The 26453-nt window shown below is 43.5% G+C and overlaps 1 protein-coding gene and 2 non-coding genes across 3 annotated transcripts; 1 reads left to right on the forward strand and 2 right to left on the reverse strand.

The window, feature by feature from the left end:
• Nucleotides 1–3997: 3997 nt before the first annotated feature.
• trnah-aug (transfer RNA histidin (anticodon AUG)) lies at nucleotides 3998–4069 on the forward strand. Its single transcript has one exon. It is a non-coding gene; the product is annotated as a tRNA-His (tRNA).
• Nucleotides 4070–9476: 5407 nt separating this feature from the next.
• Nucleotides 9477–12198, reverse strand: LOC114430583 (uncharacterized). The gene is made up of 3 exons (XM_028398656.1): nucleotides 11394–12198; nucleotides 11199–11322; nucleotides 9477–11095 (listed from the first exon to the last, which is right to left on the reverse strand). The coding sequence occupies exons 1-3, from the start codon at nucleotides 11996–11998 to the stop codon at nucleotides 10343–10345; spliced, it is 1482 nt and encodes a 493-aa protein (XP_028254457.1). The 5' UTR covers nucleotides 11999–12198; the 3' UTR covers nucleotides 9477–10342.
• Nucleotides 12199–17824: 5626 nt separating this feature from the next.
• trnap-agg (transfer RNA proline (anticodon AGG)) lies at nucleotides 17825–17896 on the reverse strand. Its single transcript has one exon. It is a non-coding gene; the product is annotated as a tRNA-Pro (tRNA).
• Between the last annotated feature and the right edge of the window lie 8557 nt (nucleotides 17897–26453).

Consider the following 26453-nt stretch of genomic DNA (forward strand, 5'->3'; position numbering starts at 1 on the left):
TGGATAAAAGACAACCATAGTGTACCAGACATGCAGCAGGAGTGCCTAAAATGGTGCAGAAAACAGCTCTTCATTAGGACGGGACAGCCGCTAATAGTACTGACAACACCCAACACTTAGGGCTAAGGAAATGAGGCTGCAGATCAGGCAGCAGGAAATATAAATACTCTTCAAACGGTAACCACAGAACAGATACTGCCAGAAACTCTCCCTAGAATCACCATAAACATGATAGCAGATGACCAGGACAAAGCATCAGGGAGTGTGTTGCCAAGTGGGGAAAAACTGTTAGAAACATGAAGCAGCTGGTGAACTACAGGCTGTTGAACTTATGTGAACACCTTCAGACTCAAGGTTTAAAATGTTTGATTTAGTTTTGTTAGACAGACCAGGCAGACCAACGCAGGTAAGACACTTAGAGCTATTGCTTTGTGAGTTTCACCCAGACCACCAATTTGGCGAATTGGGACAGCCTTCATGCAGCGTTGTGACGCAGACCCTGAATTGGAACACAGCTAGAGACACACAAGGAAACTAGATCTTTCAACACAACAGGAAGCCAGAGACAGAGAGGAAATGAATCAATGCATGATAAAAGCAAAAGCAGGAAGAAGACATTTTCAAAGACAAATGAATCCAAGAATCAAAGAGGAAGAAGAGGAGCTAAAGCTTTCCTTACATGGAACTTTCAATACATGAACATCTTCATATGATCTTCCAGCATGTGCAGCTAAAAGTCCATTTGACATCCCTCAGCAGGTCAGAGGACAAGGAGAGGAACAAAAGCTGAACTAGGAGACAACAAAGCAAAAGAGACTCATTATTTTCTACTAAACGAACAAGAAAACATCAGGTTTTCTAAAGGAGCAACAACAAGCAGCAGCCCTGCTAACAAAAGGACAAATGTCCCTCTGTGTCTCATCTTCCCTCCTTTGTTCTTTGTCTCCTGATCAGCAAGTGGAAGCAGGTGAGCTCAGTCAGAGAGGAGGACTGGGAGTGTCTGCAGGAGCACAGGAGAAGAAGCAGCAACTACCAAGAGCCCTGAGCATAGTGTTCAAGAGTTAACAAGACATAGGTGACAACAATCATGGCGGAGCAGCTGACCAACAAGGAGGGAAACACAAGAGGAAGGAAAGAGTCCTTTCACAATAAAACAGGATAGCATAGTGTTCAATGAGCTTTTTACTACAATCATGTTGCTGCTGGTAACAAACACATGTGCCTAATGGGTAAGGTGGGAGGAGGCATGAAGAAGAAAGGCTTTACTATGAAGTCTGCATACATCACTGTGAGTTTAATGGAACTTATTGGAGTCTTAACTCATAATGAAAGAAGTGACAGAAACAGCAGGTGAAATTATAAACTACCAAAGTATTAAAGAAAAGGTCAAGGGACCCAAACCTGGACAGACTGCATGCTGAAGACACTGAAGGAGCAGGAAACAACAGGTGTTGTCTCTGTCACTCTGAAAGTGACAGAGACAAAGGGCAGCACAAGACTTGGACACACAAGAGTTAACAAGACACAGGTGACAACAATCATGGTGGAGCAGCTGACCAACAAGGAGGGAAACACAAGAGGAAGGAAAGAGTCCTTTCACAATAAAACAGGATATCCAACAAAAAGTACATGAAGCAGGAAGATGGAGGACTTAAAGGGAGACAAAGCTGACACAGCTGGCATCATGACATTAGTAACAGTTCAAATGCAGTAAACATGCTGCAGACATGTGTTCATAGATGAAGTCAAACATCAAATGTGCCGTCCCATTCACCTAAATGTTACTAAGAAGAGGACTTCCTGCTGCTCCTTAAACATGATGGTCTGCTGTGGGTCATGTCTTTGTTCTGCACGTGTACAGCTAACATCTCCAGGGTTACACAAACACATCATGTGCTGCTTGACTTGTTCCATTCATGGTAGGAAAGCATGTGGAAGTCACACATGTCAAATCTGTGCTAGTCTCCCTTCATTCAGCCCATATGAAGACAAAGAGTCTGCAGGTCCAGGAAGTTATAATTAACTATCATTAAATAACAAGAACTTATGATGCAGCCAGCACATTTATACCATGAAGACCCCTTTAAAATAATAAACCTCAAAAACTGGTGTTTTTATCTGCCAAAAAGTGACTGTGGCCCCACAGTGAGTCCAGGGGCTTATTTCTGCCTCAAAAGGACTTGATTTCACTCAAGTGCGGTCTGTGATATTTAACAGATTATTGTCGAATCCAGGAACACTTCAAACAGACCGGTGCTGTAGGTGGACTGACTTGCAGCCACCCTTTGAAATATCTTAGAAATAAAGGTGAGGTTGGAGATCACAGCAGTTCAGAAGCCCGTGGTACTTAACCTGTTGCCAGAGACTAGGGGTGGGCGATACTGAAGATTTCAGTATCGATCCGATACCAAGTAAATACAGGACCAGTATCGCCGATACCAATACCGATACCGATACTTTTACTTTGAAGTTTCATGATCATAAAAAAATATTTTTTTGCCTTCTTTTTTGCCTTTAAATAGTTGATCGTGATTAGCAGAATAATAATACACAAGAAGCATTTGTTAAGTAAATCAAGCTGCAAACAAAAGTGCAGAACTGTATAAGTTTTTTTAACCTCACAATCATGTCAGCAATGCTCCTTATGACAGCCATGGCTCTTTGTGAATCATGTAGGTGAAACAGCATGACTAATATACTTTTATAAAAGTCTAACACCTACCTGCATGTAGCCTAAATATGAAGAATAAAGATCCTTCAACAGTTATCACCAAAGCATAATTATATTAATCATACTGAAATACATATCATTATATAAACTTATTTTGGAATTTGAGAAAAACAAGATTTATTTCAGCTGGTGATATGATGACTGTTCAGTCATTCTGCTAAAATTGCATGTCTTATTACTGCACTCAGAAAGACACCATTAATTCATGCTGCAGATTACTGAATCTAAACCTTCACTTTTTAAAATCATCTACCTGGATATTCATGAGTGTTTTGCAGTAAAGCCTCTGTCAGTGACCACTGTCTCTGGTTCATGTTTGGGGATCTGCCTCTTCCTCCTCCCTCCGTTTACACTGCAGCTCGAGGTCTTTGGGCTCTGCTGCTTTATGTTTGTGTAAATGAGTTGTGTTTCCACAGTGGCAGGTCGCTTTCCTGCACACCTCACAGTAGCAGTTTCTTCTTCTTTGTCTGTCGCTGTGAAATAACTCCAAACAGCGCTCCTCTCCCTCTCTGCCATCTCCATGACGCTAACTGCACTTTACAGCCAATCAGGAGCTCCGTCTGCTCCAGCAGAGTGGAGAAGGAGGGGGAGGGGCGGAGTGTGCCTGCGCACTGAGCAGAGTGAGAGAGGAGCGCTGTTTGCACCGCGAGTAAATACGAGTAAAGTTGCTGAAGGTATTAAGAGAAACTTCAACAGAAATATCGATCTCATCATGCTAGTATCGAGTAATTACTGATCCTAACGTTGGTATCGATACTATCGATATTTAGATCGATTCGCCCACCCCTACCAGAGACAGGTTGATCTGGCCACACTTGTGTGAAATCAGCCTGTCCAGTTAGGATCAACACTGATTGTGGATCAGTTTCAGCTGCTGTTGTGCAAATGGAACAGACAACAGGTGGAAATGAGAGGCAGTTATCAAGACAGCCCCTATAAAGGAGAGGTTCTGCTTCTCAGGAGGGTCACACCCTAATACAAGACCACTTCCTGTTATGCAACAAATACACTTAATGATTCAATGTTGACCTAATGCCACAGCCACAAAAAGACATTTCTCCCAGCTGCTAGACAGCAAGCCTTATTTAGACATGGAGGACAGTCTCCTCGTGGAGGACAGTCTCCTCGTGGAGGACAGTGATATGCAAAGTGTTCAGTCTTTATTGACACAATTAGAAGAAATCTTTGTTCATATCTTTACCAATGTCAAACTACGAAGAACATGTGCTTTGTGTTGTTCTTCCACCAACTGAAAGTGTCATACATGGCTCGTTGGTCTAGGGGTATGATTCTCGCTTATGGTGCGAGAGGTCCCTGGTTCAAATCCTAGACAAGCCCTGATGTTTAACTTTATTCCATTGGAAGGCCAACTCCTTTTTGTTTAACTCTTTTCAGTTCCTCTCTAACTACCACACAGCTTTACAAAGCTAACAAAGTTCTATTCAGACTCATCCCAATCCAGAGCACTTGTTACACACACTTGTTCGGGCTGGGTGAATGGGTGGCCGTCTTATACACACCTCCAACACATCTTTTACATTCCATTTGGTGTTTATTTCCAAAGCTGAACAAAAGGTCTTAAAAAAAATACAAAATAATTTAACTCAAATGAAAATCACTCAAAATTATTAACGCTTGGCCAAAGGTGGTCAAGAAACTGTTTGCCACCCTCCACGCTACTCCAAAGGCGCAGCCATATGACGACACCTCCTCTTCCCGTAAAAACCCTAACTAAACATAAATGTAGACTTGCTACGGGTTGCAAAATAATAATAATGGCACAACTTATATATACTAAATAACCAAAAACAATATTGCACAGTGCCAAATTAATCAAAAAATGGCTACAACAATATGAGTGTCACAGCAAAGGCTCTGAATACTTGGGACCATGTCATATTTTACTTTAATACATTGAGACGTTTGGCCACTCCCCCGAGTGGCATCCTCAGTTCTGCAGAGTGGCTCATCACATTACGACAACATCTTCCCAACCATCCTTGCTGTTAGAGCCATTTATTTACGTTTTCTATATTGATAGAATGAAGTCTAGTAATTGGCAAAGTGACGTCAAATTAGGATCAGCTGTTTTATCACCAGGTGAGGGGGTGGAACAGATGTTTTGTTTGCTCGGGGAAAGACATTGTGGAGGATGGGGCAACGACACGGTTTTTGACCTCACGTAAACTTTATTTTAATTTTGTGGAATCAAATTGAAGCCAAATAAAACAATGGATTGAGCCGAGCTTCAGTTTGTCATTTTTGGAACGTGTGTGAGTCAAGCAAGCGGAGCCCTGTTTTAATGGCAAAATTTAAAGAACATGAACGCCATAACACTTGCAGTCATCCCATCTACTCTTTGGAGAGACACAGTCATGCTGTCTACACTTTAACAATGCTACATGACTATGCTGTTAAGCTGGATCCATACTCCATGAGACAAAGAGCGGAGAACGCGCTCCACGGGTGGTAAGAGATAAAAAAAAAGGTCTTTTCCGCACGGAGGTACCATACTCCGCGAGACTCCTAATACGGCCCCCCACTGCAGCGCACGTCAGACACCAAACAGGAACAGCATCACACACAGCCCACCTCCAGTGTTTGCGAACAGAGGAAGGTACAGCAGCTGACATTATGGACTTTGCAGCTTTGTTAAAGGAGATGGACGAGGAGACGAATATGCACACGGTGTTTTGCCTTTGCAAATCTGTCGCGCAGGTAACGCCACTTTTTGTGACACACACTCTCTTCTGTGCAAAGTATCTCCTTCCAGGAGTTGTTGGCCATCAGCGTGTCTTTGTAGGTCCTCAGCGATGTATTGTGGAGATGCTCGTATCTCCTCACTGCCTCAGCAAGCTGCTCCTCAAAAACATCCATTGTTGAATTAATTAAATCTGTTGAATAAGTGCTGTTTATACACCTACCTATATACCTGGAGAGGCTCTTGCGCTTCCAGTTTGTGGTCAATGTGGACACCCAGGTATTTGTAGCTGTCCACAATGTCATGTTGTCACGTTGGTACCCTTGATGCTGACCGGGTTTGGGAGTGTCTGGTGCTTCCTGAAGTCCACCACCAGCTCTCTTGTCTTTGTGACATTCAGCTGCAGGTGGTTCTGTCCGCACCACTCCACAAAGCTGTCCACCACACTCATATACTCCGCCTCCTGACCTCTGCGCTTTCTATTCAAAAGGGCAGGCTGCACGGTGTTAAACGCACTGGAAAAATCAAAGAACATGATTCTAACAGTGTTACCTGCCTCCTCCAAGTAGGTGTGTGCTCTGTGCAGCAGGTAGATGATGGCGTCCTCCAATACGGGGCTGGTAAGCAAACTGCAGGGGGTCCAGCGATGGCTCCACAACAGCACGCAGGTGTTTCAGGACCAGCCTCTCCAGAGACTTCATCACATGTGAAGTCAGAGCAACTGGTCTGTAGTCGCTGTGTGTGCTTGGGTGTTTGGTCTTGGGCACAGGAACATGTTGTCTTCCACAGGGCAGGGACAGTCATCAGACTCAGACTCAGGGAGAAGATGTGCTGGAAGACCCCACACAGCTGTGTGGCGCAGTCCCTGAGTACTCTGGGGCTGAGTCCATCCGGTCCTGCAGCTTTTCCCGGTCGTAGGCGACTGAACTCCCTCCTCACATCCTCTGTGGTGATGGTAACTGTGGACACAGAAGAGCAGAGAGAGAGATCTGATGGGGGAGGGGGGCCGGGAGGCTGGGGGGTTGTTAATGGAAGGTGGGGTAAGGGGGGCAGGGTGATGTTATTGACGGGGAGGTGAGACTGGTTAGTATGGTTAGGGGGAGGGGGAGGAGGAGGAGGTACATTGTTGTTATAGACAGGTTTTAATGGTGCATCACAGGGAGGGGGAGGGGGAGGGTGGTCAGGGAGTGGACTATCAAACCTGTTGAAAAACAGGTTCAGCTGGTTGGCCTCCTGCAGATCTCCATCCATCAGCTGGTCAGAGATCCTATTGTGGCCGGTGATGGTTCGCATGCCACTCCATACCTCCCTCAAGTTGTTCCGGGCAAATTGGCTCTCCAGCTTCCTCCTGTAGCTCTCCTTGCCCTCTCCAATCTTCTCCTTCACCTCTGCCTGGGCCCTCCTCATCTCCTCTCTGTCTCCACTCAAGAAGGCTGTCTTCTTTCTGTTGAGTGATGCCTTGATGTCCTTTGTCACCCATGGTTTATTGTTTGGAAAGCAGCGTATTGACCTGGTGGGGATTAGAGAATCTGTACAAAAATTAACATATTCTGTGATACAGTCTGTGAGTGTGTCTACATCCTCACCGTGGGTGTCACAGAACACATCCCAGTCAGTCACCTCAAAACATCCCTGCAGGGTCTCCAGGGCTTCCGGTGTCCACCTCTGTACAGTTTTGGTGGTCACCGGCTGCCGCTGTACTGCTGGTATATACTGGGGTTTGAGGTGGACTAGGCTATGGTCTGATCTGCCCAAGGGAGGGAGAGCTATGGAGCTGTATGCCCCTTTAACATTAGCATACAGTAAATCTAGAGTTTTATTTTCTCTTGTTTTACAGTCCACAAACTGCTTGAAAGTGGGCAGAGTTGATTTCAGATTAACATGGTTAAAATCGCCAGAAATCGCTATGAAGGCATTAGGGTGCTGGGTCTGAAGCCTCGCGGTCACAGAGCTGATGACGTCAGTAGCCCGCGAAGCCTCAGCCGAGGGAGCAATGTAAACAGCGAGTACAATGGCGTGAGAGAACTCTCTGGGCAAATAATACGGACGTAGACTTACCGCTAGCAGTTCAATGTCCGGGCTGCACACGCTCCTTTACCGTAACGTGTCCAGGGCTGCACCACCGGTTGTTCACGTAGAGCGCAAGTCCCCCTCCTTTCTTCCTGCCGCTCTCGGTGCAGTTCCTGTCCGCCCGTACCAACTGAAAGCCGGCTAAACTCACGGCAGAGTCCGGTATGTTTGCGTGCAGCCACGTCTCTGTAAAGCACATTACAGACGCCTCACGAAACACACACTCGCTCTTTGTGAGAGATGTTAACTCTTCCATCTTATTACCCAGTGATCTAACATTACCCATGACGATAGAAGGAAGATACGGCTTGTATCTTCTTTTCCTCAGCTGTCTTCTTTTGCCGAGGCCGCGCCGGAAGCTAGTCAATTCTGACCAATCACGGCATGGTTGGTATGCCTGTAAGGTATTCCTGTGTGAATATGAGTGAATTAAGTGTTATAATGGTAAGTGGAACCTTTGGCATTGTCATTGTCACTTCTCAGTTGTCTACTGCAGACCAACTTCCTGTTTCCTGTTAGAAGCAACCCGGAGAACGAAGCGAGTGCTACTGTGTTTCTTTTGCTAACATTCTATTATTCTCAGGTCAGTAGATGGTTAAAAATGGTCACGAATGAAAGCCTTAAGCTTCGTATTGTTTCTGTATTCGCTGACATTGATTTCATAATGACTTGGGTAACTTTGAGTAACTTTAAAAGTAGTTTGTAGAAGCTAACGATGCAGCTAATTGGAAGGTAGTAGCGGTATAGCCGAGCTGTGGGTAATCTCGCGCTACTTCGAGTAATGGGCTCTATGCAGCCATCATTTCCGGGATTGATGTAAGGATGCAACGGTATTTCCGGTCTGACTGTGCAGACGTGCCAGGAACATGGCCGAGTCAGCAGAGTGTAAGTTCTTATGCATGGAGAGGTATTTGGGCATGTAAGTGTTGAACTATTGCATTACTTAGTTCATGTACAATACTGCACAAGAATGAGACAGTATAGCCAAGTATGCCAGTAGGCGGGTGATGCAGAACAGCACTAATGTTACATGTGACAGGATATGAGTGGCTTACACCACTAACAACCTGACAGGAGAGGTTTTGCTCCTATTGCGGTTATATACTGATTTCGTTTTTAACATTTTATTTTTGCCTCTGTGCGTTTCAGATGACATTACGTGATTCACAGCCAGTTGTGCTGAGTTCCAGCTACTGCACTTGTGTAGCGGGTTGTGGGATCTGCAACCACTTGGTTGCATTGCTTTTCCAGACAGCTCACTATTCTGAATGTGGCATGTCTGTTGTCCCTCCAGTCCTTTCATGCACAGAGACGGAACAGAAGTGGCATAACAATGGTTTGTATCATTTAATTATCTAATGCTTGTGTCACACTTACCAGTCACTTTCCTACCACTGTTTCAATAAACAGGGGGTGAAACCAGGACCTGTGGATGCCATGGTTGTTATAAAGCCCAAACCAGGTGCTACTTCAGCCAGTGGAGTTAGGTATGTAGATGCAAATTTAATTTAACAGTGTGTTTGCTATTGATTGTTGATTGATAATGTTATTCCTTTTTGCTGTTGCTGTTAAATGTGTTAAATTTTGCCTCTGTGTACACACATAAGCACATACATATGTATACCAGTTGTGCTCGTTAATAGATGACAGTGTGGACAAATAATGTTGACTACCTGTTATTTCAGATCTGCACTTTACAAGGCCTACAGCGGTGAGCTCCCAGTTCCCTCTACCCTCAACCCTGGACCTGCCTATGCTGGAATGAAGGCAGAATCTCTTCCACTAATCTGCCAAATGAACATCTCAGCTGACAAGCCACTTGTGGACTCCATCTTTGGGAAGGTACAAGCTGGCAGTGTACTGTCCTATCAACAGCCACCACCTCCATCTGACAGTGTTATCATACATGAAGATGCACCCCCATTCCCGAGTGTCCCGCTTCAAGGTTACCATCTACACCCAACTGAATGTTCATTTGTTCCAACACACCAAGAACAGCTATACCTTAGCACATTGTCTGTGACCTTGTCACAGTCACACCTCATTGAGGAGGCAACGAGATGCCAAAGCATGACACCTGAGTGGCATTCACTTAGGAGAGAAAGAGTGACTGCCTCACATTTCAGAGAGGTGAGCCATGTTAGATGTCCAAGGACTGCAGACAGCCTGGCAGAAAGGATAATTCGAGGGACACGACAAACGGCACACATGAAAAGGGGTCTGGAAATGGAAATGGGGGCCATAAAGGACTATGCAACTCTGAAAAATGTAAACTTCACCAAGTGTGGACTAGTGATTAATCCAGATGCACCTTGGCTGGGTGCATCCCCTGATGGGCTTGTGTATGACCCACTTGAGCGTCCATCATTTGGGCTTGTTGAAATTAAATGCCCAAATGCACAAAGTTACATAGACTGCAAGTATCTCAGAGTTGACCATGGCACACACAAATTGAAGAAGAACCATGGCTATTATTGGCAGGTCCAAGGGCAGTTATTGATTACCGGTATGGAATGGTGTGATTTTGTTATCTGTGCCCATGATGACATCTTTGTGCAGCGCATATACAGAGATAGTGCTGTGTTGAAAGAGGTGAAAGATAAGTGTGACTTATTTTTCTTTAACACTTACATGCCCAAATACCTCTCCATGCATAAGTGAATTCAACACAACAATAAAAACATGAAATCAAGCATTTTAAAATATAGTCATTTATTCCGTTAATTGTATTGTTATTGTACATTGTATTCATTTGTATTCATTGTATTTTTTGCAAATGAAAGTAAAAAAAATCATTACATACATATGTTACATATACATGTTTCTTTTTAATGTTTACATTAGCCATTTCTTGCCCAGGCTTTCACCAAGGGACCATTTTGATAGTTCACCAAAAGACAGGCAACAGTAAAAAGTTGGTTAATGCTACCTGTAAGTGCAAGGGGTATCACTGTGCTGAATATTTTGTGTTCTTTGATCCTGCGAATCACACGCTCAACATGGACTCTCAGTCTTGCAATGGATTGTGTCTTTCTGATCTCTGACCTAGACAGTTGAGCTCTCTGTGACAGAAACGTGGGTATGTGGACTTTGCAGGGAACACAGTCTTTGACAAGGAAACCCTTGTCCACCATTATGGCCATAGATGGGTTAAGAAGGGCCACAATGCCAGACTGCTTTAAGAGCTCTTTATCACTTATGGCACCTTCATAAAGAGAAGAGACAAATGTCACTGCACCGTGAGGGGCCATCCCGATCAACCCTTTGAATGTGCAGTGTGATTTATAAGTAGAAAATACCTCGCTCTGGAGGAGAAGGGAATTTGGAGTTTGGCATCTCAGTTCAGTGCAATCTAAAATTATTTGAGTGTCAGCATAGTCCTGAAACACATCTGGCAGGTAGGTTTTCACAGTGTCCTCATCTAGCCAAATACCCACAGCCCCCAGAACATCATATAGGAAGTTAGCCCAGGTGTTAATAATGCGGCTTACAGTTGACTGATGTATTCTGAATCTGTGGGCCAAATCCTTTTGCATCAGCCCCAGTGACAGGTAGTTCATGAACAGGATGAACTCTTCAATTGGTTGAAGAAGCTGAAAAAAAAGATTGATCTTATTACTACCCTACTGTAAGAAATAAAAGCGATTTGCATAACTTAACGATATAACATGCCTTGTAAAGGCAAAAAACATTTACCGTAGCAGTGTGAGAGACCTGATCAGTCTTTGTTACACCCCTTGCTCTTGTAACCCGTACAATCTTGTTGGTGGCAGGCTCTATTTGCTTCCAAAAAGCCATGAGGTGGGCGTGACTTGCAAATCTGTGGTACATAACAGTTATAGTAATGCATTCATTCAAATACTTATTACGTAAACACAGACAGTTATTTACCTGGTAAAGAATCGTATGTCCTCATCTGAGGAAGAAAACCGCTCTAAACAGAACTTGCTGCTGATGGTTATCTCCTCCATTTGCTTTCGGAGCCTTGATATTTCCTCACGTAGCTCTTCATTTTCGCTGAGGGCGAGATCCAGCGCAGCAGGGTCAGTACCGGCGCAGTAGTCATGATCAGGATGTTGAAGAGGATCATCATTGGGGATGTCAGTCTGTGTCTCTGTAGGGTTGATGTTAGGTGGCCGCTCTGTTCTTTGCCACACTCCAGGTCGTGGGGTTGGGGTATTATAGTTATTCCAATGAAACAGTACAGGCACGGATCCAGACCGCAGTCGTCGTCTTCCAGCCGGAGTGGGAGACTCGATCAGATCACCAGGAAGAAAGTGTCGTGAACACACTCGGGAACTACTAGTGACTATGAAACGGTCTCTCCTGATGTTAATTACCCACCGTCTCTGTAACTCTTCATCTTTCGGGAAAGTGTGGAAACTCAGGCACGAATTACACCTAGCTGATGCTGTGCAGAAAGGCACACAACAGTGGTGGCTAGAGCTGCTGTCCTCACGTTTTTGAAAGCATAATTTTGTGCGTTTACATGTCATATTTATATGTAGAGGTGGCTAGAGTTAGACGCATAGTAACAAAAAAACACAAAAGTTTGCAGCGAAGATTGACGAGCAGTGATGAAAAAAGATAAGCTAGCATAGCGTGTGCATTCCAGCGCGCATTCAATAGTTACCGGAAGTTTGCATGCATCCCGACCTTTCAGCGGAAATGACGTCACGTTCCTGCGTGCATAGCGGGCATTATCGTGCTGAAATGCTCCGCTGTAATTTGTATCAAGTATATGTATATAGCACATTTACGTTGCTCCAATTGAATGTATAAGTCTCCTGATGTGTTGATGTGTGATTATAAGATAGAGTTGCATTATTTGTTCAGTGTTAAATGTAATGTTTGATGAAAGAATGCAAATATTATTGGGTTTATTTTGGTGCAATGTCCAAGTCTGTATAAACTTGTATGTTTATTTAGTGAGAAATACTGTTATACTGTTTGGTGGGGAAACCAACCAACCATGGTTTAGACCTGCTGGAAAAACGGAGGTGGTGGCCTCAGACATCATCTTTCTACCACATACAATGCAGTGATTCCATCCATTCCAGGAAGTTTGCACATACTCACAGCAAGAACAAAGGGCTGTCAACCAGCCCCCCTCTGGCAGTCTCACAGTCGTTAGACACACCTGGCCCAGGCAGCCAGAACATCACAGGTAAGTATGGAAACATTTAGTGCTATTGTTTGTAAGTTTTACCCAGACCCACCCACTGAGGTCCTCCACCACATATAAACCATGTTTCCCACCAACAGTTAGAACTGATGAAGCTGTTTGGATGAGCAGCAAAACGTCTTCATGAAAACTCTACAAGTCCAGAAGCCTTGCTTCAATCTTCTCTATGTATGACGACCTGGATGACTGAGAATCTTCATCAACAGGAAACATGACCCACAGCCTGAACAAAATGTGCTTGAAAAACACATTATGAGGCTGGAAAAAGAGAAAGACTTCATGAGGATTTTTTTAATGGAGATGTATCTCACCCAGTCTCTCATGAAGGAATGTGATTTTAAGTTTCACAAGGTACCTGGATATATACAGCATTACCAGGTTGATCCATTTGGAGTACATATGTACACAGAGACTGGAGTAAGCATCCTCATGCAGGAAAAAATGTGGCTGTATATCTAGATGCTACATGGAATGTGGTATCCAAGGTCCCTAATCAAAGTAAACGACTGCTATACTATGCCCTAACCCTTCCAGGTTGTGGTCAAAATGCACCCCCCTCCCAGTCTGTGAAATGATGACCAATGAACACTCCATCCTACTTTCTGGCTACTGCAGTTCCTCAGAAAAGTATCACAATACACAACACTGAAAGTAAAACAGGTTGAAACAGATAACAGTTGGGCACTACTGCAGAGTGTGCTGTTATCATTCAATGGGGAGAGCAGTGACAGCTATTTAGACAGAGCTTTTGCAACGTGTTCTAAATGGAAGACAGAGAAGGACATACAAACATTCACAGTCTTGTGCATATGCTCTGCACATGTGATTAAAGCTGTCAGTAAGGCAATTGGAGAAAAAAACTGCAGATAAGAACTTGAAAAGTTTTGCCACATTTGCATTTGCTAGGTTGCAAAACAGTACTTCAATGGCTGCAGCACTCACCATCTTCCGTTCTCTCTGCCATGTGTTAAAAGCCAAACACAATAGCAGTTGTGTCCAGAAACATCTTGAGACATTGCATGACTTGATTAAAACAAACAAAACAAAATCATTCCAGACATGGAACAAACAGGAAATGCTGACACACCCCTAGCTCTGGAAGATGACAAACAAAGAAGAAATGTCAACACCATTGTTGGAGGATCTCCCTTTACACATGTGTTTAAGAGCATCTTGGAGGAAGTACAGACAGAAATTGAAGAGGATTCAGAGACCTCACTTCCTGAAGACATTCCCTACTTCTGTCCTGCAGTCCTTGATGATCTCTTTGACAACTGCCTTGGCATATTTCCCCTTTGGAGTGGTCTCATGTTGAGACATGTGAAAAGGGATGTATGTGACCAAAAAGACCAGATCATCACAACCAAAACCAGAGACACAAACTGCCACGTGGAGAGATGGATTGGAATTGTTAAACACTGTATTTTGACAAAGCAGAGGTGCCTGAGGCCAGCAGCATTTGTTAGAATAATGTATGGGTCCTTACAGGGAAGATACAGAGAGCATATCATGTATCATAACTCTGAAAACCTGCTCATTGAAACTATGCTCAATTATGCTATGCTTATGAGCATATCATAGCATAAAACACAGGACAGGAGAAGAGCAAGCAGAGAGCAGAGCAGAGTGGGAGCAGTCAGAAACATGTCTGCACTCCTTAAAGGACAGATAAGGAATAATCCTTGTTGAATAATCATTGTTGTACATGGGGTTTTTGTAATAGCCTGGGCATACCAGCAGGGAGGAAGGGAAGAGAAGTGACCTGCAGATGCAACATTGTTCTATTTAAAGTGAGCACCACTTACATCAGTCCAGACAGATTAGCATTCAGTATTCTACAGGCAGACAGGATGCAAAAATGCAGTCAAGCACAATAAATAGTAATGTATTATGAGGGGTTATATAAACAGTATATTTATAATTGCAGCATGGTGTTTTTGTCATCCTGTGGAGGAAACATCTATGCTATGTACAATGATTCAGGTCACATTCCATGACTATGATGTCAATGTAGGAAATGTGCACTTTGTGGCAAGTATACAGCCACTAATGCAACAGCGTTTCAGTTTCTTTTTTCACTTAATATATATTTAAGTGCAGCTTTTATGGAAGGCAGATGCTGTTCTTCACTTGTCCAGCTGGCTTAGTGTTTTTCCTTCATGGCAAGAGGGAGAATGAACCATGACAAGAATGGTAAGGGCCCTTTATGGTGGGGTGGCTCTGTGGATGCACCTGCATTGCAGAGTCACTACCAAGTACAGGAGAGGTGTACCAATGATTTTACTGGGTGTTCTCTGTGTCCTGTTAAGCTGTTATAGAGTGATCCTGAAAGCAACAGAGAATTTGGGTGTAGCTGTTTTTCCTCTGTCCTCTTGGAGCTGTGACTTGTGCAATATGTCACACTAAATAAAGACATTTTTGTGACTGTATTTATGTATTTGTTTCTATTTGTTGTATACATGTTGTACATTATATACATAAGCTCTATATACACTATACACCCAGTAGGCATATTATGTCAGATTTGGACAAACTTACGTTTGTATTTAAACATCTTTGTTTTCTAACCAGTCCAGGGTGTACCCCGCCCCTCACCTATGGATACAGGGATAGGCTCCAGCCCCCAGTGACCCTGACGAAGCAGGTTCAGATGATGGATGGATGTTGTAGAATAACCACCAGGAATTAATCGTGGAATGATGATGGTGAAATTATTAATAGTCTGACACACTCACACCAATAATTCAGACTATTAGATATAAAAAGAGTCCAGTGTTACCATGTATTGCTTTGCAGCAATCAAACTAATAAGATAATGATGTCACGTTGATACAAAGTCAGGCACAAGATTCAAAGGTAAGTAAAGGATCCTATGGAGAGGCTCCTTCCATGCCAACTGTCAGCAGCCAAGCTAGTCGGCCTATAGGCTGCTTGTTTCTGAGTCTCTTCTGCCACCTGCTGGTCATACAGAATAACAGCATCATTTCTTTAGTTTAATTGTCACAATTTAGTGCATGTATTTGTAAAATGTTTAAGACACTTCAGGTTATCAACTTTGATGATTATAAAAAGAAGAAGCAAACATGGTGTCCGTTAGGACAGCATGTGTAAAGACTGACTTGATGTTTCTATAGTTTAGCCTAATTAAAGTTACAGTGCACGGTATTATTTGGCTGATGATACATTGTTGTCAAATCTGCAGATCAGATCTGATGCCAGGTGTCATACAGGTGTCTTAATTAGGGCTTAATTAGGCAGCCAGGGCTGTTACCATGGTGACAGGCTGACACACAGAGGCATACAAACTATATACTACTAAACTACTACACTACTACTTTTCCACATTCAAATCACACAGTCTGTGTTTTTTATAGTCTTGGTCTATGGTTTTATTCCAGCCTCTGACCTTTCATATGGTGTATTCACAGACTATTCTTTAAGGTCATGACTTCATACTGCTCTTGTCATTCAGCTGTTTCTTTTTCATTAGTGGACCAATGCACTAGAGCCCTGTTGCACTGTTCTAGTGCATTGTTCCAGTATTGTTATTGCTCATACTTCTTTATTGTTCTCCTTCTTCCAGACACAATTTGGCGCGTAACTAGCCCCACAGCTTTGACGTGAGTGACCTGAAACTTTTACAGGATGTCCGGCTATATCGGGACACCTGTGCTATTTTTTCCAATTCGACGTACGGTTTTCGCATAATTTGCAAAAAACACATGGCCGAATGACATAGACGGTGACTGGGAGAGAGAGAGAGAAAAAAATGCAAAAATCACAAAACCTGGGTCTCTTTGTGGCACTCTGACTCAGCCACACTTTCACCTACAGACATGGGTGTCTCAGCCGTGGGGGATGTGGGGGATGTAACACCCACACTTTTTCTAAAATCACATTTCATCCCCCACAGTCTTTGGAGAGGTAACGTAACTAAACAGCTGATATATGACGTCTGCGAAAGGGAATGAATGATCCCACAGAGCGGTAGATAAGACTCTCTCTCTGTCTGATTGTACACACATAAAGGAGACAACACACATTGGTCAAGTTAGCTTGAGGACAGACCTTTCAGCCAATCACTGCGAACCTGCAAGTTAGTGGGGTAAGATCGAAACATAAATCACTAGGCCAACATCTAGGAGGACTGGAGACAGCTGAGGATCTGGTGTAGAGAACGTTAACTGGGAAAGAGCAGGTCTGAAGGTGAGGCAGTAAATGGAAGAACACTGACTCACATTGAGTTAGTGAAATATCAGTGGATTAACAGTTAGCTAGCACCAGTGGGCTATCTTTGTAGCAGTCTCACAATCCTGTGATCCAGCTGCGCTCACCACCACTGCTGTTCTTACCATGCAGTGTTAAGATGCAGAAAAAAGTCTGTTTTTCAGAATAACTGAATACAGTGAATATATTTATTCAACTTATGAATCAGGGGTGTACTGAAAAAATGTGGGTGAACTGTAACAATATGAGTGACATGAATGTCTTACAGTGTTGATCAGGGTCGGGCATATTGGAAGGTGCAGATATCTGTAGGTAATGCAGTGTGATTCAGAAACAATAAGCTATAGCTGTACACACTGACAGTGATAGCAAGCAGAACATGGAATGTCCTGGTAAAGTCTGTATGTCATAAACATATGTGTCAAACACATTTAGTTATGTTCAGCTTCAGTCTTGCTCAGATACGAAAACCGAACCCTCATCCCCCACACTTTTATAAAGCTTGCTACACCCCTGCCTACAGACATGATTTAAAGTATAAACAGGTCAGCTATGGCAGTTTACGTTTTGTCGAAACTTTAAACACCCTTTTCTCTCTCAGCAGTGTGATGATGTGTGATAATCTCCCTCCTTTTTCCAAAAGAGGGAAAAAAGGCAAACCTGGGAACCTCCATAGGGAGGGGGCTGAGGGGGCCGTTTCCATGGTAACCTCCACAGGTGCTCTGACTGATTACATCAGCTAAGATGGCCGCTCCCATTAACAATGAATTGGCCTCATTTAAACCAATGTAACTTCACTGTGTGGATCAGTAGCAGCTTTACCTTTTGTAAAGCTGTGTGGTAGTTAGAGAGAAACTGAAAAGTGTCAACAACAAGGAGTTGGCTTCCAATGGAATAAAGTTAAACATCAGGGCTCGTCCGGGATTTGAACCCGGGACCTCTCGCACCCTAAGCGAGAATCATACCCCTAGACCAACGAGCCATGTGTGACCTCTTATTTTTCATGTTTCAGTCGGTGGAAGAACAACACAAAGCACATGTTCTTCTTAGTTTGACATTGGTAAAGATATGAACAAAGATTTCTTCTAACTGTGTCAACAAAGACTGAACACTTTGCATATCACTGTCCTCCATGAGGAGACTGTCCTCCATGAGGAGACTGTCCTCCATGAGGAGACTGTCCTCCATGTCTAGATAAGGCTTGCTGTCTAGCAGCTGGGAGAAATGTCTTTTTGTGGCTGTGGCATTAGCTCAACATTGAATCATAAAGTTTGTTGCATAACAGGAAGTTGTATTAGGGTGTGACCCTCCTGAGAAGCAGAACCTCTCCTTTATAGGGGCTGTCTTGATAACTGCCTCTCATTTCCACCTGTTGTCTGTTCCATTTGCACAACAGCAGCTGAAACTGATCCACAATCAGTGTTGATCCTAACTGGACAGGCTGGTTTCACACAAGTGTGGCCAGATCAACCTGTCTCTGGCAACAGGTTAAGTACCACAGGCTATTAAACTGCTGTGATCTCCAACCTCACCTTTATTTCTAAGATATTTGAAAGGGTGGCTGCAAGTCAGTCCACCTACAGCACTGGTCTGTTTGAAGTGTTCCAGGATTCAACAATAATCTGTTAAATATCACAGACCAGAGTGAAATCAAGTCCTTTTGAGGCAGAAATAAGCCCCTGGACTCACTGTGGGGCCACAGTCACTTTTTGATGAAAACACCAGTTTTTGAGGTTTATTATTTTTAAAGGGGTCTTCATGGTATAAATGTGCTGGCTGCATCATAAGTTCTTGTTATTTAATGATAGTTAATTATAACTTCCTGGACCTGAAGACTCTTTGTCTTCATATGGGCTGAATGAAGGGAGACTAGCACAGATTTGACATGTGTGACTTCCACATGCTTTCCTACCATGAATGGAACAAGTCAAGCAGCACATGATGTGTTTGTGTAACACTGGAGATGTTAGCTGTACATGTGCAGAACAAAGACATGACCCACAGCAGACCATCATGTTTAAGGAGCAGCAGGAAGTCCTCTTCTTAGTAACATTTAGGTGAATGGGATGGCACATTTGATGTTTGAGTTCATATATGAACACATGTCTGCAGCATGTTTACTGCATTTGAACTGTTACTAATGTCATGATGCCAGCTGTGTCAGCTTTGTTTCCCTTTAAGTCCTCCATCTTCCTGCTTCATGTACTTTGTTGTTTTGTTGGATATCCTGTTTTATTGTGAAAGGACTCTTTCCTTCCTCTTGTGTTTCCCTCCTTGTTGGTCAGCTGCTCCGCCATGATTGTTGTCACCTGTGTCTTGTTAACTCTTGAACACTATGCTCAGGGCTCTTGGTACTTGCTGCTTCTTCTCCTGTGCTCCTCCAGACACTCCCAGTCCTCCTCTCTGACTGAGCTCACCTGCTTCCACTTGCTGATCAGGAGACAAAGTACAAAGGACATTTGTAGAGGGACATTTGTCCTTTTGTTAGTAGGGCTGCTGCTTGTTGTTGCTCCTTTAGAAAACCTGCTGTGTTTTCTTGTTCCTTTAGTAGAAAATAATGAGTCTCTTTTGCTTCTTTGTCTCCTAGTTTAGCTTTTGTTCCTCTCCTTGTCCTCTGACCTGCTGAGTCTGTTCCACTCTGTGTGTCCTCTTTGTTCCTGTCTTACTCTTGTGTGTCTTCATTCATTCTGTTTTCACAGTTTGTTTCTGTTTCATTTCTTTAATTTGTATTTTTTAGTTCAGTTACTCTTTTTGTTTGTTGTAAATGTTTCAGGAGATACAGATGTGATAATCATATTGGCCTCAGCAAAACTGCAACAGCAAATAAATAGACTGAAGTCTTGGCTGTGGGTATTAGAAATCAGTAGAGTTCCTTCAGGTGTCCCAGTGTCCTCAGGGGTCCACAGAAACACATGTGAAGTGAATTAAACCATGTTCCTCAGAATGGATTGACCTGATGTGACAGTCCACCCAGTGATGTCCAGGATGTCCCTCCATTTTCCAGTCTTGCAGATGATCTTGCAGCCGGATCGTGCTCTCTTCCATGCTTGGCCCTTAAATGCCTCAGCATGGACGAGGTGTTGTTGTATGTCAGCCGTGCATCACACAACATACACTGGACCTGTGAAACAATGACTCTGTATTCAGAACAGTTTGAAGCACTCAAACATCACTGGTCACGTGACCGAAGCAAGCCTGGGCACAGTGGTTCGAAACAATTGCTCCATGAGCTACCAAGCATGTGTCGGAGCCCCGGGTGTCAGAAGACCATCCTTCGTGCCAGTTACAATCAGACGGGAGAGACTTGTGGAGTTGTAACATGTGTTGTGTGTGCAGTCCTCCCCCAGCTTTGCCTGATAAACCATTGTAGTTGAACCTTCCTTGTGATTTCAGTTTGTTTTAGAATTTGCTGTACAAGTGTACTGACTTTGAGTTAACTTTACCATCTGTGAAAACACTGAACTGTGATTGTTTTGTTTGGCCAGCTAGTCATTAGTCTGGTTCTTTTCAGTTACTCCTTTTGCTAGATTTTTGTTTTTGTATTGTGAATAGCATTAACTGTTGGCAGGGTTCCTGTTCCCTTTTAGTTCTTGTTTCTTGTTGCTTGTTTATTTTAAACTATTGTCAAAACATTGTTAATTGTAACAAAGTCATTCAACAAGTAGAGTAACACTTTCCCCCTAGACGAGCTGGGGACCTAACACTCTGGAACAGGTCCAACATAATGCTGCAGTCTTAATGCTAGTGATGTCCCAATGAAGCAGTGAAGCAGTATTGAACCACTTCATCAATTGTGTCGAGTATGGGTTCATTCATTCAAAGCTTCGTTTCAGTGACCTCTAGTGGTGAAATAGGACACACTGTCTTAATTACATGATGAGTGTAACCAGGGGTGTGATGTTCATATATTTTAGTTAAGACTGATTAATTGGTTTCGGTCAGTGGATTCTATGAATGTATGTATTGCAGTAGGAGCTTGTGGATATGTCTGGATAGTAATTCAAACATTTTTATTGTTAAACAATATTTTTTCCACTGTTTTGGACTGAGCTGGTTTCAGCAAAGTCTTGCATTTGTCTGCGTCCCTGAACATGAGAGACGGGTCCAAACACCCATCTGCCTAAATGTTGCATGTTTCAAGGGGCTCTTCTCCTGGGCTTTTCTTACGATGTTTGAGTCCCTCAATCACCAGCCAAAATGCACTGCCTTAAATTGTTTTTAAGGCTGATGCAAAGCAGTGTCATACAATGACCAGCAAGGTGCGCCACACCAGTGAGTGCACTGGAGGCAGTGCGGGTGAAGTGTCTTGCCCAAGGACACAACAATGACTAGTTAAGCAGGCAGGTAAAAATATTGGTTCCTTATTGGTCTTTATGGATGCATCTGGGGCATCTCAAATGCAAAACATGGCAACATGTCTTCCTGTTGCACACTTTACAAATGAGGAGGGTGAGCATCTGGAACAACTTATCAGTCAGATCCAGCATGATGAGTTGGAGGGGAGTGATTCTTGCAGGACCTCTCTTAACACAGCATCTCAGTAGACTCTGTCGGTAGACAAAAGTATAATTAGCCTAGGTAACTCCCTTTTATTGTGCACACATTATTCTAACCACAGAGCGGCACAGCGCCGACACAGCCAGACATGGCACTTTGGAACCTCGCCCTGCTGTGATGCCGCCTCACCTTCACTATGTCCATCAGACACTCCTTGGCGCAGGCGACGTAGATCAGCACCGTGCATTCTGTTTGTGTCGGTCATTGGTGCAGCTCGCTGTCAGTCCCACCTCACCTTACGTGTGATTGGACTGTACTTCGATAGAAGAACGACAGAACCTCCCTCAAGGAGCCGCTTTTTTTCTAACTTTTCAGAGCACGGGTTTCAGAGTTTCAGATCGAAGCAGCGAGAGAACGCTGCCAAAAATCACGTGATCACAAGGCTGCAACTGTGAGGACGAAACTGCCAACAACAAAAGCGAGTGTTGCAAAGTTAGCTCTGAAACAGCAGCGCAAAATTACATTTGCCCACACTTCAAAATAAAAAGCCTTTTCAACCCTCAAGTTTCAAGCATTCAGCACCTGAACTGCACATGTAATGGAGAGGGAGAACAGCGACACATCTGAAACTCTGAAAATGTGAGGGTGAAAAACAGCACGGGCGCAATGAGAGGTTTGAAACTGAAAATTAAACCCAAAACCCACATACAAACTGATGTTTGCAGAGATTTAAAACATGCAAAACTCAAGTTTCAAGGTTTCAAACCTTTTTTGCAAGAATGCGCACTGTAGTTTTCAGATCTCATATTGCAAGGTTTCAAAACTTTTTTGCAAACTAAATGTGGTGGGAGAACAATGCCAAATTTGAACCTCTGAAAATGTATATTCGAAAAACAGGAAGGGTGCAACGAGAGGTTCGAATCTGCAGATGTGATGATGAAACTCAGCATGTTGCACTTATGAAAAATAAAAATTCAAATACAAAATTATGTTTGCAGAGATTCAAAACTTTTTTTCAACCTTTCAAAAAATTATTCAAGGTTTCAAAACTTTTTTTTTCAGTCGTGCAAAAAAAAATGTAGGCTTTCAATTTTCAAACATTGCATTTCAAGGTTTCAAAACCTTTTTTTTCCAGGTTCAGATTATGGCAGGATTATAATCCCACATGCTTGCATATGTTTTATCTGTTATCTAATATGATACATAAACAACCTTTTTGTAGATGGTGATTTTTGAACTTCTAAAATGATTTTCTTTCTTCTTCTTCTCCAAGAGTGGAACAAGCATTGCATCCCTCTGCAGCAATACCGAGTCAGATGTAAGGACGCAACCACAGCTGATCTGTATTGGCAGTCTGAAAAGTGCAACAAGACAATACATCATTGTTGGAAGGAATGACGGCGTGACCTCCCTCTTGATGATGGCCTGACATGCGCAGTGGACAAACTGTTCAAGCTCTACTGGGTTTGTAATTTGTCCTATCCACCACAGCCCAGCTCGGTATTCACCTTCTTTGAATTCATCTACAAAGTGACCATCTCAACTAACAGGAGTGCCAAGGTACTGGAACTTATTTCTAAGCTTCACACACTGTACATCTGTCCAAAGTGCAGAAAAGCAGTATCTACAGAAATAAAGAAAGTGATTTGGCACCTGCGAGAGATACATGCAATGTCAGATGGACAGGACTGGACTATAATTTGCAGCCAAGATGGATGCCCAAGGATGTACCTGTCAGGGTTTGTGGTGTGGGAGGACACAGTTGCAGAGAGCAGAGCGGTGTAAAGTCCAAGAGTCTTTATTTAAAGGCCAGGAGGGCAAAACAATACAAAACTAAAAATCACACTCGTAGTGGCAAAACTGGGTGAGGTGAGAACAAAACACTTACTAGGAGAACAGGATCAAAAACAAGACAAAACCTGGATCACGTGGCGTAGCGTAGCATGGCATGGCAAAAATGGAGACAAGACCTAAACACAAGCCCCTTGAGTGATGACGAGACAAACTGACAAGGACAAAGGGGAAGACACAGACTATATACAAAGGGACGAGGGAAGACAACGAGTTCAAGAAGGCCCCGGCCATGGGCCAACAGGGGCAACAGAGACAGAGGTCCCATAAAACAAAGTCTGGGGTGCTTGGGGGGCAGAGTCAGAAATAGAGGGGACAGGGACCCTCCAGGGTCCGGGCGAAAGCCCAGCATGGACAGGGGTGAGAGCCCACCGGGGCCCGGGCGGAAGCCCAGCATGGACAGGGGTGAGAGCCCACCGGGGCCCGGGCGGAAGCCCAGCATGGACATGGCTGAGGACCTTGCAGGGTCCGGGCGGAAGCCCAGCATGGACATGGCTGAGGACCCTCCAGGGTCCGGGCGGAACACCAGCGCCGAAGACGAAGCAGAAGACCCTCCAGGGTCCAGACAGGAAGCCAGAGCCGAAGACGAAGCAGAAGACCCTCCAGGGTCCAGACAGGAAGCCAGGGCCGAGGACGAAGCAGAAGACCCTCCAGGGTCCCGACAGGAAACCAGAGCAGGGGACCCTCCAGGGTCCCGACAGGAACCAAAGGCTGGGGGCCCCTCAGGATCAGGGCTGGAAGCCAGAGTTGGGGGTTCCCCAGTGACTGGACCAGTCGCTGGGGCTGAGAGTCCTTCTGGGTCAGGGCGTGGACCCAGATCTGATGACCCTCCAGGGTCAAGGCTGGATGCACCCCCCCGTCTAGTAATAGCCGATAAGGCCGCCTCTGCCTCTGCTGCGTCCATGTTGGCCAGTTTGTTCTGTCAGGGTTTGTGGTGTGGGAGGACACAGTTGCAGAGAGCAGAGCGGTGTAAAGTCCAAGAGTCTTTATTTAAAGGCCAGGAGGGCAAAACAATACAAAACTAAAAATCACACTCGTAGTGGCAAAACTGGGTGAGGCGAGAACAAAACACTTACTAGGAGAACAGGATCAAAAACAAGACAAAACCTGGATCGCGTAGAGTGGCATGGCATGGCAAAAATGGAGACAAGACCTAAACACAAGCCCCTTGAGTGATGACGAGACAAACTGGCAAGGACAAAGGGGAAGACACAGACTATATACAAAGGGACCAGGGAAGACAACGAGGCACAGGTGACACACATGAGGGCAGGGCTGGTAATCATACAAGGAGGGAAAACACAGGAAGCAAAACTCAAGACAATACACAGGGAGGACAGGGCTACCAAAGTAAAACAGGAAACACAAGACAAGACTAGACACCTAAACACAAACCCAGGAAAACAAAACACCAGAGCTACAGGAAACAATAACTAAGCACGGATTAAACTAAAAACCCAAAACAAGGAAAACAAAACCATAAATAACACCAGGTCGACAGTACCATACATTTAATTCTTTTTCCAAACACCTTCCCAGAGACCACCAGTCTGTAACAACATTAATGGACATTAATGTGTCATTTGATAATCCAGTTTTGTCAGAAACAGCTAGCAATGACAGAACTAATTTTGAGGAGATGTCACCTGTACTCCCATGTAAAACCACAGCTCACAGTGACTGCGTTGCCTCTTTTGTGGCACAACTGTACAGTTCATCAAACACAACTTTGATGGATGTCTCACGGAGTATTGCCTGTACAAAAGAAGTACTAGAGAGGACTATAGACAGTCTGCAACACTCAACAGCTACGGTGTTGAATAATCTGCAGGTGAGTTTGAAAAGGCTAAACACATGTTAAAAGATGTAGACACACCTTTCAAAATGAACAAATATTTTTCAGAGAACTTTGGTCTTGTGAAGCCAAAGGAAATATTTCTTGGTCACAGGGCAGAAACCTCAAGGAAGAATGGACAAATGTTGGCATGTGACACATGTCAATACATATCAATATTTGAAACATTAAAATTTTTGTTCAGTAATGACCAGATGCAAAAAGTTTACTTTCAGTGTACAAATCAGTCTGAGGGGAAAATGCACAGCTATTGCGGTGGCTCTCAATTTTCATCTCACCCTTTGTTTGGAAAATGTCCTCAAGCTCTTCAAATACAGCTATATTTTGATGACTTGGAAACAACAAACCCTTTGGGTACTAAAACAAAAGTTCATAAAATGGGAGCTGTTTATTTTTCCTTGAGGAATCTGCCACAAGAATATAACTCCTCTCTTAACAATATTCACTTGTGTCTGTTGTTTAATAGCATGGACAGAGAGGTTTATGGCTTTGGTAAGATTTTTGAAGCACTGTTAGATGACCTCAAAATCCTTGAAACTTCTGGTGTACAAGTGGAAATTCAAGGACAAAAACATCTGCTGTATGGGACAAACTGTGTCTAAACTGCAGACAACTTAGCTATCCATTTCCTATGTGGTTATGTTGAGAGCTTTTCAGCAAACATGTTTTGTCACTTTTGCATGGCTGAAAAAAACTGTTGCTCAGTGTGTTTATGATGAAGACAAATTTGAGAAACGTACAAGGGAAAACTATCAGGAGCATGTCAGACACAATGATCCAAGCTCCACTGGAATTAAACAAGATTCCTGTTTGAATAACCTGCAGTATTTTCATGTTACAGAAAACACATGCGTTGACATTATGCATGATATCCTTGAAGGTGTAGCCCCTTTAGAGGTGAGACTAATGTTACATCATTTCATTTATGATGAAAAACATTTCACCCTACAACTGTTGAATGAAAGAATTTCCCATTTTGACTATGGGTATGGACATGAGAAAAACAAGCCCAGTGTTATTCTTAATCTGAAAATGTCTAATAATGCAGTGAAACAGAGCGCCTCTCAAATATGGTGCCTGCTGCAAGTGTTACCCTTTTTAGCTGGCGATCTTGTTGACAGGAGAAGTCAGCATTGGCATTTATTCACTTTGCTGAAAGAAATATGCAGTGTTGTCTTTGCTCCTGTTGTCACACACAGGCTTGCTGTATATCTAAAACAACTGGTTATAGACCACCACACTTTATTCAAGGAACTGTATGACCGAAATCTGACTCCTAAATACCATTTTATGATCCACTATCCAAGGATGATTGTGATGCTTGGACCCATTTCTT

Source organism: Parambassis ranga, unplaced genomic scaffold (genome assembly GCF_900634625.1).
Source record: "Parambassis ranga unplaced genomic scaffold, fParRan2.1 scaffold_24_arrow_ctg1, whole genome shotgun sequence".
Lineage (NCBI taxonomy): Eukaryota > Metazoa > Chordata > Actinopteri > Ambassidae > Parambassis > Parambassis ranga.